This window comes from Dipodomys spectabilis, unplaced genomic scaffold (assembly GCF_019054845.1).
Source record: "Dipodomys spectabilis isolate Male_0828 unplaced genomic scaffold, ASM1905484v1 ptg000098l, whole genome shotgun sequence".
Classification (NCBI taxonomy): domain Eukaryota; kingdom Metazoa; phylum Chordata; class Mammalia; order Rodentia; family Heteromyidae; genus Dipodomys; species Dipodomys spectabilis.
In genome coordinates this window covers 9,359,080-9,372,037 of record NW_024870775.1, presented here as the reverse complement: position 1 = coordinate 9,372,037, position 12,958 = coordinate 9,359,080, and the positions used below count along the sequence as shown (strand labels likewise).

At 52.8% G+C, this 12,958-nt stretch overlaps 1 protein-coding gene across 2 annotated transcripts in view; it reads right to left on the bottom strand.

Annotated features, from left to right (window-relative positions):
• Positions 1-289: 289 nt before the first annotated feature.
• Fbxl18 (F-box and leucine rich repeat protein 18) overlaps positions 290-12,958 on the bottom strand; it is a 36,272-nt gene continuing 23,603 nt past the window's right edge. The window contains exon 5 of one of the 2 annotated variants that reach the window (XM_042686965.1): positions 290-435. In XM_042686965.1, coding sequence (XP_042542899.1) covers positions 423-435 — 13 coding nt within the window. In that variant the 3' untranslated portion in view covers positions 290-422. Of the gene's footprint in view, positions 436-10,937; positions 11,501-12,958 lie in introns of those variants that run through there. The other variant, XM_042686964.1, reaches the window with a different exon arrangement.

The following is a 12,958-nucleotide window of genomic DNA, read 5'->3' as shown; positions in this document are numbered from 1 at the left end:
ACTTTCCTGCCCAGGCTGGCTTTGAACTGTGATCCTCAGATCTCAGCCTCCTGAGTAGCTAGGATTACAGGGGTGAGCCGCCAATGCCCGGCTCCGTGAGACTCTTACCTCCAATTAACCACCAGAAAACCAGCAGTGGTGCTGTGGCTCAAGTGGTAGAGCATTCGCCTTGAGACAGTGCCCAGGCCCAGAGTTCAAGCCTCATGACCAACAAAAAAAAAAAAGGAAAGACAGGACAGCAAAATATTTAATCACACTACCCTCCACAAGCAATTTAATACACAAATAGTTTATTTCCAGAGTTTCTATTTATTATATTCAAACTGTGGGTAACAAAACACGAAGTAGAGCCTGGGGCTAGGGAGCACTGTTATAAACGGAGAGCTCTAAAGTGCTTCATCTTGATTACTTGCACAGCAACACTAAGCTGGCGGCCTGTGGGAGAAATGCTTTACATGGGCAGAGCCAGGAACAGACCAGAACCTCTTTCACTCACCCCACCCCAGAGAATCTGGGAATGGAACCCGCTAGGTTCTGCCCACACTGGAGAGAGGAGGGGCAGAAAGTTAATGAGGAAAGCCTGCTACTACTGTACCCTGGCCTCCCTGGGGGCTGGGGCTGGGGCAGGCTGTGGGCCCTCCCTACCCCCACACCAGCTCACACTCCACACACTGGCCCAGCCTCTGGCATCCCAGACATAAGGTATGGGTCCTAGGGGGAGTCAAGGTAAGAATGGGCCCATTGGCCTTGGCCTCCAATAGAAGTCCCTGGCTTTTGTTGTGTCTCTGGCTGCTCTGATATGTGATTTCACCCCAAGCTGCGGCCTTCAGCCTGCCTGCAGCCCCTCAGAGACTCTCCTGCATGCTCAGCACCCATGCATGCACACACATCCATGAATACCCTGCATGCACCCACTTGTACATTCCTGAAAACAAAAAGGTTATGTGGCTGTTGAATACACCTTGAAGTGGGGGATGGTATACCCCAAAACTATGTCCTCCTAGAACCTCAAAACAGGTCTGGATTTGTTGTGGGTTTTGTTTTGTTTTTTGTGGGGGGTTGTTTTGTTTGTGTGGGTACTGGGGCTTGAACACAGGGCCTCACACTCTTCCTCAGCTGTTTTGCTCACTTGAGCTCTATCACCATTACCAGCTTTTCGGTGGTTCAGTGGAGATAAGTGGCTTTGAACTGAGATCCTCAGCTTTCAGCCTCGTGTGTAGCTAGGATTGCAGGCCCTCTGGATATCAGGGCATCTGGCTGCTCTCCTGGTCAGGGCTGGCATATCTGATTGGCCTCTTTGGTGGCCCCAGATGGAGCCCCTGAGAGCCAGCTCCTGCAGGCAGGATGTTACACAGAAGGTGTTTTACATAAACACTTTTTTGAACCAAATTTCATTTTCTCACCCAACAAGAGCCTGGGAGAAGAGGCCTGGACTCTGGGGTAGGGGAGGCAGGCATCTGCTCCTGGCTGGCTGGGCTTTTCCTTCATCTCCAGCACTCTGTCCTTTCTTTCTTTTTTTCTTTCTTTTTTTGTTTTTTGGAGGTGAGAAGGTAGGAAGATTGAGACAGAGTCTCACTTTGTAGCCCAGGCTGAGCCCAAATTTACAACCTTCCTGTTTCAGCCTCCTGTGCTAGGATTATAGACATGCACCACCACATTTGGCCCTTTTTTTTTTTTTTTTTTGCTAGTACCGGGACTTGAACTCGTGGCCTGGAACCCTCACTTAGCTTTTGGCTCAAGGCTGGTGCTTTGCCATTTGAGCCACACTGCCACTTCTGGCTTTTTGCTGGTTAACTGGAAATTAAGAGTCTCAGAGACTTTTCTGCCTGGGCTGGCTTCAAACTGCAATCCTCAGATCTCAGCTTCCTAAGTAACTAGAATTACAGGTGGGAACCACGGGCTGGCACCCAGCTACCTCAGCCTACTAAGTGTCTGAGGGGACATCCATCCTCCAAGGCTCTGTGATTGGGGACCAGGGCAGGGAAGGTGTTGGTCTCCCTTATCAGGAGCTAGGCCCACCCTGCCCCAGTCAAGACCCCAGAAACCATGATGGCCACCAAGCCAGATGTCCCCAGACAGGTCCCAGGCTCAGGAGAGCCACCTTTGCCATCCAAATCTCACTTCCCTCTGCAGCCTCTTTAATTTGCTTTCTATAGAAAAGAAGCTAATGAAGATGGCGGAGATTTCATTTAGGAAAAGAGCAGGTCTCAGCATTTTGCAGGCATTGGCAGACAGAGAAGGATGGGCACCAGGAAGGAGGAGGGAGGGAAGAGTGGGCCGAGGAAGAAAGGGGAGAGGGAAGTGGTGGGGGGAGATGAGAGGAGAGAAGAGCAGGAGGAGGGGGAGCATTGGGCTGGAGTCCTGCTGGTTCCCTGCCTTCCTCCTCGGATCTGCAATCAACACAATGTGGCCAGCAGCCTAGCTGCAGGGCTTCGACAAGGTCAGGGAACCCTGACAAATGTAGGCATTATTCTGTATCCCCTGTATATACCTGATTTTCAGGGTCAAATGCCTTCTCACCAGAGATGATTCTGAACCCCAAGTTACACAAAAGCAACTCCTATCATTGCTCCCCTCCCTACTCAGTGCAAGCTCTTGGTATGAACTCAAAGAGGGGAGAACTGACACAGGACCTCACAGCGGGAACTTGCGGGGAGAGACACCTCACTTCCCAGTCTGCAGACATGGCTGGCCGCAGGGCCTAGAGGCTGGGAGGGTGGCACCTGAACACAGGTACCTCTCTCCCATCCCCACCACACCTATAACTTCAACAGGCTCTGGTGACACCTGCTGGCCAGGAATGCCATCACCATGGCAATGCCACTGGCATTGAGTCTCCCACCCACCCCCACCTCTGCCCTGCAAGGCTCCAAGGGGGAGAGGTCACCCTGGGGAAGGGGTTTGGGCAATGAGTGACAGGCTTCTTCCAGAACAGCATTCCCTGACACTCATGGTGTCCATTACTCCCTCTCCCTCCTCAGTGACAGAGCGAAGGGGTCCTCAGGTGCTAGTGGCTCACATCTGTCATCCTAGCTACTCAGGAGGCTGAGATCTGAGGCATCTAGGTTCGAAGCCATCCTGGGCAAGAAATCAGAAGTGAGCTAGGCACGCTTTTAGCTTTTATTGATCAAAGCTATCACTCTACCACAGCTCTATTTCTGGCTTTTTGGTGGATCCTTGGAGATAAGAATCTCATGAATTTTTTTTCTGCCCAGGCTGGCTTTGAACCGTGATCCTCAGATCTCAGCCTCCTGAGCAGCTAGGATTATTGCCAGCTCCAGACTTGTCTGGCTCCTTTAGGTCAGGGCCAAAGGGACAGTATTCTGCCTCTGCTGCCCTGTGGTGTGTCACTTCCCCCACACACACACACATACACATACCTTCCCCCAGCCTACTGGTCATCTCTAATCTGAGATAGAATTTACATGTCAGGATTTCTTCGGGAATCTTCTTAAACCCAAGCCCATCTTGTCAGGATTAGTTCTACTAATCTGCAGATCCACTTAGCAGTTACCCCCGCCCCCAACCTCAACGTGTCCCAACCGAGAGTGCCAGGGGACACAGTGGCCCAATCCTCCTCCCCAGAGGACCTGCTTCTCCCAGGGGGAGGAGACCTTCAAGACTTGTTGAAGCCCTACTGTGCACTGAGCACCTATTGCATGCCTGGTGGGGTTGCAAGCACTTTTTTTGTCATCCCAGGTCTTTTCCACGCAGCCCTGTGTGGTGGAGCTGTGACTTCACTTCACACAGAGGTAACTGCGGACTGAGGGACAGCTTGCCTGCCACACAGTACCCCAGCACGCTTCCCTTCCTTTCTCTCCCCTCCCCTCCCTTCCCATTTTGCGTTTTTCTGAGATAAGAGTCTTGCTGTGTAACCCAGGCTGGCTTCAAACTCACAATCCTGCCTTGGCCTCCCTAGTGCTAGGGTTGAAGATGAGCCCTATTTTCTTTGTCTTTCTTCCCTCTCTCCCTTGCTTCCTCTTTGAGATTGAACTCAGGCCTCATGCTTGCTAGAAAGGCATTGTTTGGTTTTGTTTTTCTTATTTGGTAGAAAGAATAAGTTCTTTTAGGGTGTCAGTCCTGGGGCTTGAACTCAGGGATTAGACATTGTCTCTGAGCTTTTGTGCTAAAGGCTGGGTGCTCTACCACTTGGTCTCCACTTCTGGCTTTTTGGTGATTAACTGGAAATAAGAATCTCATGGACTTTTCTGCCTAGGCTGGCTGAGAACCGCAATACCCAGATTTCAGTCTCTTAAGTAGCTAGGATGACAGGCGGGAGCCACCAGGGTGGGCCTTCAGCCTCCCAGCAGCAGCTGCTTCCTGGGGCCAATGTGGGGGCACATGGCTTGGTGAAGCTGCTGTCCTCAGAGGACGTGTCCTGACTATGTCGCTTGGTCCTCCAGGACAATGCTCACTTAACACCCCACCAGATTTCCATCCTGCAATCCAGGGAGCCCACGTGTGGAAGGCAGCCTGGGAGAGCAGGGAGAGACACCGGCAGTGATTCTGGGGGATGCTTTCCTTGCAGCAAAATGAATCAGAATTTATGTAAGGTAACCCGGGCTACCTGCCTCCTTTAGAGGTGGTACTCTCAAGTGCAGTAAATTCCTGAGTAGCAGTGCAGAGTTCTATTGGGTACTTGTATAAAGTACTCTCAGGTACTAATGAGAATGCTGCAGAGTACTGTTGGGTACTTGTGTGAGGTACTGTTGGGTACTAGTCCAGTACTAGTGCAAAGTACTCCCAGGTACTTGGTACTGTTGGCGAGTACTCTCAGGGAACACCCTCAACTCAATGTTCTTGCCAGCCACTGGCATTTCTGATGCAAGAAGCAACTTGTCCAGCCTCATCTTTCAATTTGGCAGGAACATAGTCCAGCAGCTCCCACCCCATCCTTAGAAGGGTCAATCCTTACCTAAAATCCACGCTACTGTTGCTCTTTTTTTTCCCCCAACTATACTAAATTCCCTTCATTGTTGAACTGTTTTGAACTAGTTTTGTGGGGTTTTTTTTCTTAATATTTGCTACCAAATATATCCTGTTAACAAGGACTGGGAGCTGGGCACCGGTGACTCACACCTATAATCCTAGCTACTCAGGAGGCTGAGATCTGAGGATCACAGTTCAAAGCTAACCCAACCAGGAAAAGTCTGTGAGACTATTATCTCCAATAAACCACCAGAAAACTGGAAGTGATGCTGTGGCTCAAGTGGTAGAGCACTCACCTTGAGCTGAAGAGCTCAGGGACAACACCCAGGTTCAGAATTCAAGCCCCACAGACCAGCAACAACAAAAAACACAAAAAACTCAAAAGAGTAGGAGGGAGTTCCTACAGAGACACAATGTAGCAAATGAAGCTTCTTCAGAAGCTGCCCAGAGTGGCCTCCATCAACCGGAGTGAGCAGTTGGCTTCCTAGGAGTCCAGGCCACATCCTGGTGGAATGCCAGCCAGGCTGCCACCATGGAGCCTTCTCCATCCAAGTCTGTCATGGTGGAGTTGCCAACTCACTAAGCACCAGGCGCAGGGCTGGAAAACCGCCTACAAGTTAAAAGGGATTTCTTTCCAACAGACATTGCTGGGATGGATTTGGTCCTTATCTTCCCTTTCCAGAATGAGTGCTGTTCATTTCACTTCTGAAAATTAACACACACAACCCTAAACCCAATAACAGAAAAACAGGTGGGGCTCTTCAGGATTGGCGGAAGGTTTTTCTGAGAGCTGAAGAGTAAGTAGCTGGTTGTCTGGGCAGCAGAGCAGGGACTCTTCTTCTAAAAGGGTTTCACCTACAAGTATTTGGGGGTCAGGAGCAGAGCAAAGATGACGTCAATTAAAAAGACAAACAGGGGCTGGGAAGGTAGCTCAGTGGTAGAGCGCTTGCCTTGCATGCCTGAGGCCCTGGGTTCGATTCCTCAGCACCACATAAGCAAAAAGAAAAAAGCCAGAAGTGGCGCTGTGGCTCAAGTGGTAGAGCACTAGCCTTGAGCTGAAGAGCTGAGGGACAGCGCCCAGACCCACAGTTCAGGCCCCATGACCGGACCCAAAATAAATAAATAAAATAAAATAAACAAAACAAACAAATCCCGGGCACCAGTGGCTAATGCCTGTAATCCTAGCTATTCAGGAGGCTGAGATCTGAGGATCCTGTTCAAAGCCAGCCCGGTCAGGAAAGTCCGTGAGACTGTTATCTCCATTAAACTACTAGAAAACCGGAAGTGGCGCTGTGGCTCAAGTGGTAGAGTGCTCGCCTTGAGCTGAACAGCACAAGGACAGCGCCCAAGCCCAGAGTTCAAGCCCCACAACTGACCAAAAAAACAAAACAAAACAAACAAAAAATAACAACAACAATAAGATATCTTCATGGAGCACAAAAGCCAGTGCTGATGGTTGGGGCATTTCAAAAGCCAATACAGCTGGGTGCTGGTGGCTCATGCCTGTAATTGTAGCTACTCAGGAGGCTGAGATTCTAAGAATCAGGGGTTGAAACCAGCCCAGGCAGGACAGTCTGTGAGATCCTTATTACCAATTAACCACAAAAAGCTAGAAGTGGAGCTGTGGCTCACATGGTAGAGTATGCTCAAGGCTACTTGAGCATAAAAGCTTAGGGACAGACAGTACCCAGGCCCTGAGTTCAAGCCCCAGAACCGACACACAACACATACAAGGATGGCTGCAGCACTGCCGCACACTCATATAGTTTTGAAATGAGGCCTCAACACACCTCCTGGATGGTGGGCTGTCACTCCCTTATCATGAATGTGGCAGACCCTGGGACTTGCCCTTCTTCTGGGTGACACGCAAGGCTACAGTGTGTCCTCTGGGCTTTCTTAGGATGCATGCTGCAAGGAAACATGAGCGCTGCATGGAGGAGCGATGTGGGGTGTTCCAGCCACAGACAAAGTCACAGTCATAAATATCCACCACCAGATGCATGAGTAAGGATGCTTCTAGAAGACTCCAGATTGTAACTGTCGGGTCACTGCCAGCTGGGGATCCAGAGCCAAGGCAAAGGCAGCCAGAGTGTCATGGAATGCTGTCTTGCATTGTGACCTTGGGACATCTGGTCACAGAGCAGCACTGGGTGTATTTCATGGCTGTTTCTCTTCCCCATCCCTAAAGACAGTCAGTAGTGTGCCTCTGAAATAAGGACACATCATAACACAGGCATCCATCCAGTTACTCAACCAAAATGGTGAGGATGTAAAAATAGCCAAGTGCCAGTGGCTCACACCTGTAACCCTAGCTACTCAGAAGGCTGAAATTTGAGGAGTGTGGGTTTTTTTGTTTGGTTTGTCAGTCGTGGGGTCTGAACCCGGCCTGGGCACTGTCCCTCAGCTCTTCAGCTCAAGGCTAGTGCTCTACCACTTGAGCCACAGCACCACTTCCAGCTTTTTCTGCTTATGTAGTGCTGAAGAATTGAACCAAGCAAGGCAAGCACTCTGCCATGAGCCCTTCCCAGCCCCGAGGATTGTGGTTTGAAGCCAGACCAGGCAGGAAAGTCCACAAGACTCTTTATCTATATATCTATAACTAACCAGAAGTGGTGCTGTGGCTCATGTAGTAGAGTGCTAGCCTTAGAGCAAAAATAGCTCAGGGATAGCACCCAGGCCAAGTTCAAATCCCAAGACCAGCACCACACACACACACACACACACACACACACACACACACACACAAACACAGAGTAAAATATAGCTCCACGTGTTCAATGTAGGTAGGCAGGGGCAGCTGGCTCAGCCCTATCTGCCTTCAGTCTGTGACCACACTGTCTCCAAGCCACACAGAGTGCTTGGGCAGTGCACAGCCAGCACCATTGGCCCAGCCTCCCCATGCCCTTACCTCCAGCCTGGCCTTGACACCCAGGCTCTTCCCACCCACCCACCTTGCCATAGCTCACTCAGCTGTCACCGATGTCCCCACTGCCCTGGGGGCATCTGGTCACAGTCTGGATCTCAGGCCTCCATCCCCACATTTTGGGCCCTCAGCCCCCAAGCAAAGCACCTGCCACCCATCTTGGGCGCAGGGAGAGGACCCCAGGGGAAAGGTCAAGGCAGGAAGGACCACTCAGCTGCCTGGCTTTCTAAATCACACCCACTTTATTTGACATTTCCCACATGCCACAAATATACATGAGAATACCCACCCAGGATGTAGCTGTCAGAGGACATCCAATTTGGGGATGAGGGGGGGTCAATGGGAGGGGACCACTGCCCACACGATCCCGCAGCAGGGCAGGGACAGGGAGGCCAGGCCTCAAAAGGCAGGGGTGGTCAGTTAGCACCTGGTCACCAGATATGGCATCACCCCGGGGCCGGCTGGTCTAGGCAGAGTCATTGTGAGTCACAGTAAAGAGGCTAGAGAGGGATGCCATGGCTGGCTGCAGGCTGAGTGCCACTCATATATATATACATATGTGTGTGTGTATATATATATATATATATATATACACACACACACACACACACACACACACATATATATTCTCTCTCTCTCTCTCACACACACACACACACATACACACGCCACATACACACCTTGCTCCTCCAACCTATGGCCTTGAATGGACTTGACCAGGCATCTGACACTGTGATGTCAAGCGTCAGGCCACTCCTGTCAGCCACATGCCATTGGTGGGCTGGACCCACAGCTGCTCTTCATTCCTGTGGAAACTTGTCCGTTCATCACACCCACTAGATTCTAGAAGTTTCAATCCGAACCCTGCACCCCAGAGGCAGGTGAGAGCAGTGTAGGAGGCCCCCAGCATCATGGTCAGGGCCACTGAGGACACAGGCAGCTGTGGCTAACCCCCCCCCCACCCAGTGCGGCACAATCCTCATTAAACCTGGGCCTAGTATGGGCCTGTACCCCTGTAGGGACTCTGAGGACAGCTTATGGGCAGGGCAGAGCCTGTCCCCACTGCTGAAGGTGAGATGCACTCCTCATTCTGGACAATAAGGCTTCTCACCATGGAAATAAGGAATGGCACCCCATGGCAGGATTGGGGCCTGAGGACCATGAATCCCTCATGGGGCAGGTCAGAAGCCCAGAGGTGGCCAGACCAGAGGGCGGGGTGGAGGCCCCAGGACTCCTCTCTACAAAGGAACACATTCCTGCCTCCCTAGTTTCTCACACACACACACACACACACACACACACACACACACACACACAAATGACAGATGCAAACATGGGTACATGCATGTGTCCACACACCCAGGCACTGGTGTGTCTGTGCACACACACACATGTAGACACCGACATGGATGCCAACACACACACTTGAACACATGCATGCACATGCAAATATAACCCATTCAGACAGGCACATGCACACACATGTACACATGTGCATGCATGCACACTGGTGCATGGGGCTCCATGTATGTGCACACGCTCAGATACACAGGCACAGGCATGTGACATGACTGAGCTTTCTGGGCAGGCAGCATATGGCTCGCCCTTTAACAGCCCAGTCCTGCCAACTGGGGACCATGAAGGTGGGTTCCTTTTCCAGCACAAAACGCAGCAGATTATAAATTGCAACTCACACGGGTGCCAAAATAGCACTTAGCGAAAATAAGCACGTTATTAACATCTGGTGCATCCCATCTTGGGTGTGGAAGGAGCAGAAATTCTCACTCTAATTCCAAGGATGGTTGCAGGGAACACTCACATATAAGATCTACTGGGGCGGGGGGGGGGGGTACTGCTCCCTAAGGAGGTGCACAGCCCCTTCCCAAGGAGGAAGCAATGGCTCAGTAGACCAAGCAGAGCCCAATGAAACAACAGATCCACCCTTTGGATAAACTTGAAAAGGAAAGAAGGGCAGAGGCCAGGGCTGCCAGGCAACCTTCTATCCATCTGCCTCCCTCCTGGGCTGCACCCCTGCCTGCAACCAGCCACACCTTCACTTTGGGGACCAGTGATCTGAACTTACAGTGACCTCAGGGACCAGCTTAAAGCTATAAAAGAATGACCTGCCATTGCGATGGGGATATGGTGCACCATCTTCTCGCTGTGGGGAACCCTGGCCTGGCCCTCGGGATGCCTGTCTTGCAGCTGGCAATAGCAGGAAGAATGGGACAGGGCTGTGGCTCCCAAAGGCAGCGTGAGGGCCATAGAGGACCATGAGGTGAGGGCTCCAGATCTCCCTGGCTAGTGGCAAAGGCCCTGGTGCTGGGACAGCTGGGGGCATCCTGTGTCCCAGAAAAGTCATGACTCAGCAGGCAGAAAACCAGGGTAGAAGAGGGGGACCTTGTACTTGTGAGCCATCTGCACCCACGAGCAGAGCCTCAGAACAAAAGCCAATGGAGACAACACAGAAACACAGACAGAAGGACCAGAAGGGCAGGAGGGGTTGACCAGAAGTGCATGGGGGATGGGGCAAGCAGGCCAAGGGCTGCATCCCTTTTGCTATGGCCCCTGAGGTACTGGCTGTGAGCGAGGCCCACTGCAATGACCCTGCCTCAACAGTGCACACTGCCCATGCGGGAGCCATTGCTAAGGGGACCAGAGTATAAGTCTGCGTGGACTGGACCTGCGCACGGCCCCCTGGGAATTCCCTCGCTAAGGCCACCAGCTCCAGCGGTGGTGCTTTGCCCCAGCCCCCTACTTCTGCTCTGGGGTTATTCTGACAAATGCTAATGTGCACACTTCCCCAGCATCGTGGTGCTGGGACCCATTGGGGAGCTGAACCCCCCCCCCCCGCCCACCCCTTCACTGCCATGTGTGACGCTCCCAGAGCCTTCGGTTTGGCCAGGGAAGGTGCCATCCAGCTATCCTTGTCCCAGGGAGCCATGGGCAACCAGCTGTTCTAGTCCCCAGTGGGGATGGGGGTAGAGTTACAGGCCTATAGCGAGGCACAAGGCAGAGATGGGACTGAGTTAAAATGAGTTTTTTTTTTTTTTGGTGTGTGTGTGTGTGTGTGCGTGTGTGTGTGTGTAGAGCTGGGATGAAACTTAGGGCCTTGTGCCACTGGGCTGCAGACCCTCCCAGAAATGTGTCTTGATGGAAAAGCACACTCCAATCCACAGCCACCGACTCATGGGGCTGACCCAGCTTCCCCGCCCTCCCCCAACCCCCGCTCCAGCAGGCCATGGTAACCCATGGTAACCCAGAGCCCCATGGCAGGAGGCCATGGTCACTAGAGCTGAGGGACATGGAGGCTGCAAGGAGGGGACACACTGCCGTCCACCCCCCATCTGTCATCCCCCAGACTTCATGGGTGGGGGAGCACAAGAGGAAATGGGGTATCAGGCGGCCAGGGTGGGGTTGCAGGATGCCAGGAAGATGCTGTCCTCTGTGACATGTCCCCAGGGCCAATGCAGGGCGATGAGGAGGGCCTGTCACCACCACAGGTTTGGCGGCTCCTCAGCCACTCTGCTCTTGAACAAGGTGACCTCGTCCAGGTGCACCATGGGCACGTCGCGGATGACGTCGGCCAGGCCCTCGTGCAGCAGGGGGAAGATGACGACGTTCAACGCGGGCCTCTCAGCCTGGAAACTGAACCCGAGATGGAGAAGCCTGAGCAGGGCTGGCCACAGGAGGCATCAGGGAGCTGCTCATGCCTACCAGGCCTCACAAGCCCAGGGGTGTCTGTAGGAGTCACCCAGGCCCAGGGGCCATCAGGAGCTGCAGAGCCCTGCGTGTCACCCCCATCCCATATCTGCCACAGAGAAGCACCTAACAGTGGGTCTGTGCAGGAGCTATGGGCATGGCCTGGGGTGGCCCAGAGCTCAGTGTCACAGGAGACCCGGGAGGCAGGGGGGTGGGGAGGAGTGGCTAGATAGGGTCCTGCTGGCACAGGTGCCCTGACACCTGATGCTGGGCCCCATCCTGAGAAGCCAGGCCAGGCCTCATGGTGAACAGATCCTCACCCTGACCAGCTGTGCTGGGGGGGAAGCGCCACAACCAATCACGCATGCTCAGACTCAGGGCCCCATGCAGGGGATGGAGACAAAACCAAAATATCCCAGGAAACCAGACATGGCTCTCTGAGATCTCAGGCCCCGAGACACTGTGGCTGCAGGAGGCAGCAGCCCCTCCTCTGTGGTCCTGTCTAGATCACACAGGGGTGCCATGAGGAGCCTGACCCCCATCTTGACCCATGGAACCACCTGTACCCCTGCTCATCCTGGGTGAACTCAGCTGACAGTGTGGTGGGGAGAGGCAGTGGGCTGAGACTCGGGCATGTCTCCACTCACTGGCTTTGAGGGTGCAAGGCTATTAAACCTCAGAAGTTGCATAAAGCAGGGTCTCCAGAAGTCATCAGGAGATGACCAGGAGACCCCCCAGGGTGTGGACATAGGGCTCTCTCCAGCCCAGCCATGAGCCTGGCAGGAAGTGCTCACAAGTAAGAGGTCCCAAGGAGGCCACAAAGGTCCCCTTGGGGGTCTCCATGCAGGGCAAGGTCTGAAACACAGGGGCAAAGCTGGCAGTAGGGGAAGAGCCAGGGTGGGGCCAGGTTCAAACCCATGGCTTGGCGGGTGGGCGAATGCAGAAGGCAGCCATGTATTAACTTGGTTTCCTAGGTCAGCCAGCAGTGGAACCTGCTGGGGTGGCCACTGCACAGAAGCAAGGTCAAGATGGGTGGAAAAACTTCTGCCTCATGAAACCATGCAGGCCTTATGGTTTCTTGCTCACTGAGGCATGTCTCCAAACACTACCATGGAGACCCAGTTTTGGCAAGGAAGGAGGGGTCCACGTAGGGGTAAGATGCAAAAGAAATCTGAGCCAAAGGGCTGGGAAGGTGGCTCAGTGTAGAGCGCTTGCCTTGCATGCATGAGGCCCTGGGTTTGATTCCTCAGCACCACATAAGCAGAAAAAAAAAAAAAGGATAACTAGAGCAGGGTTGGGAAGGTGACTCAGTGGTAAAGTGCTCGCCTAGCATGCATGAAGCCCTGGGTTCAATTCCTCAGCATCATATACATAGAAAAAGCCCAAGTGGCTCAAAGTGGTAGA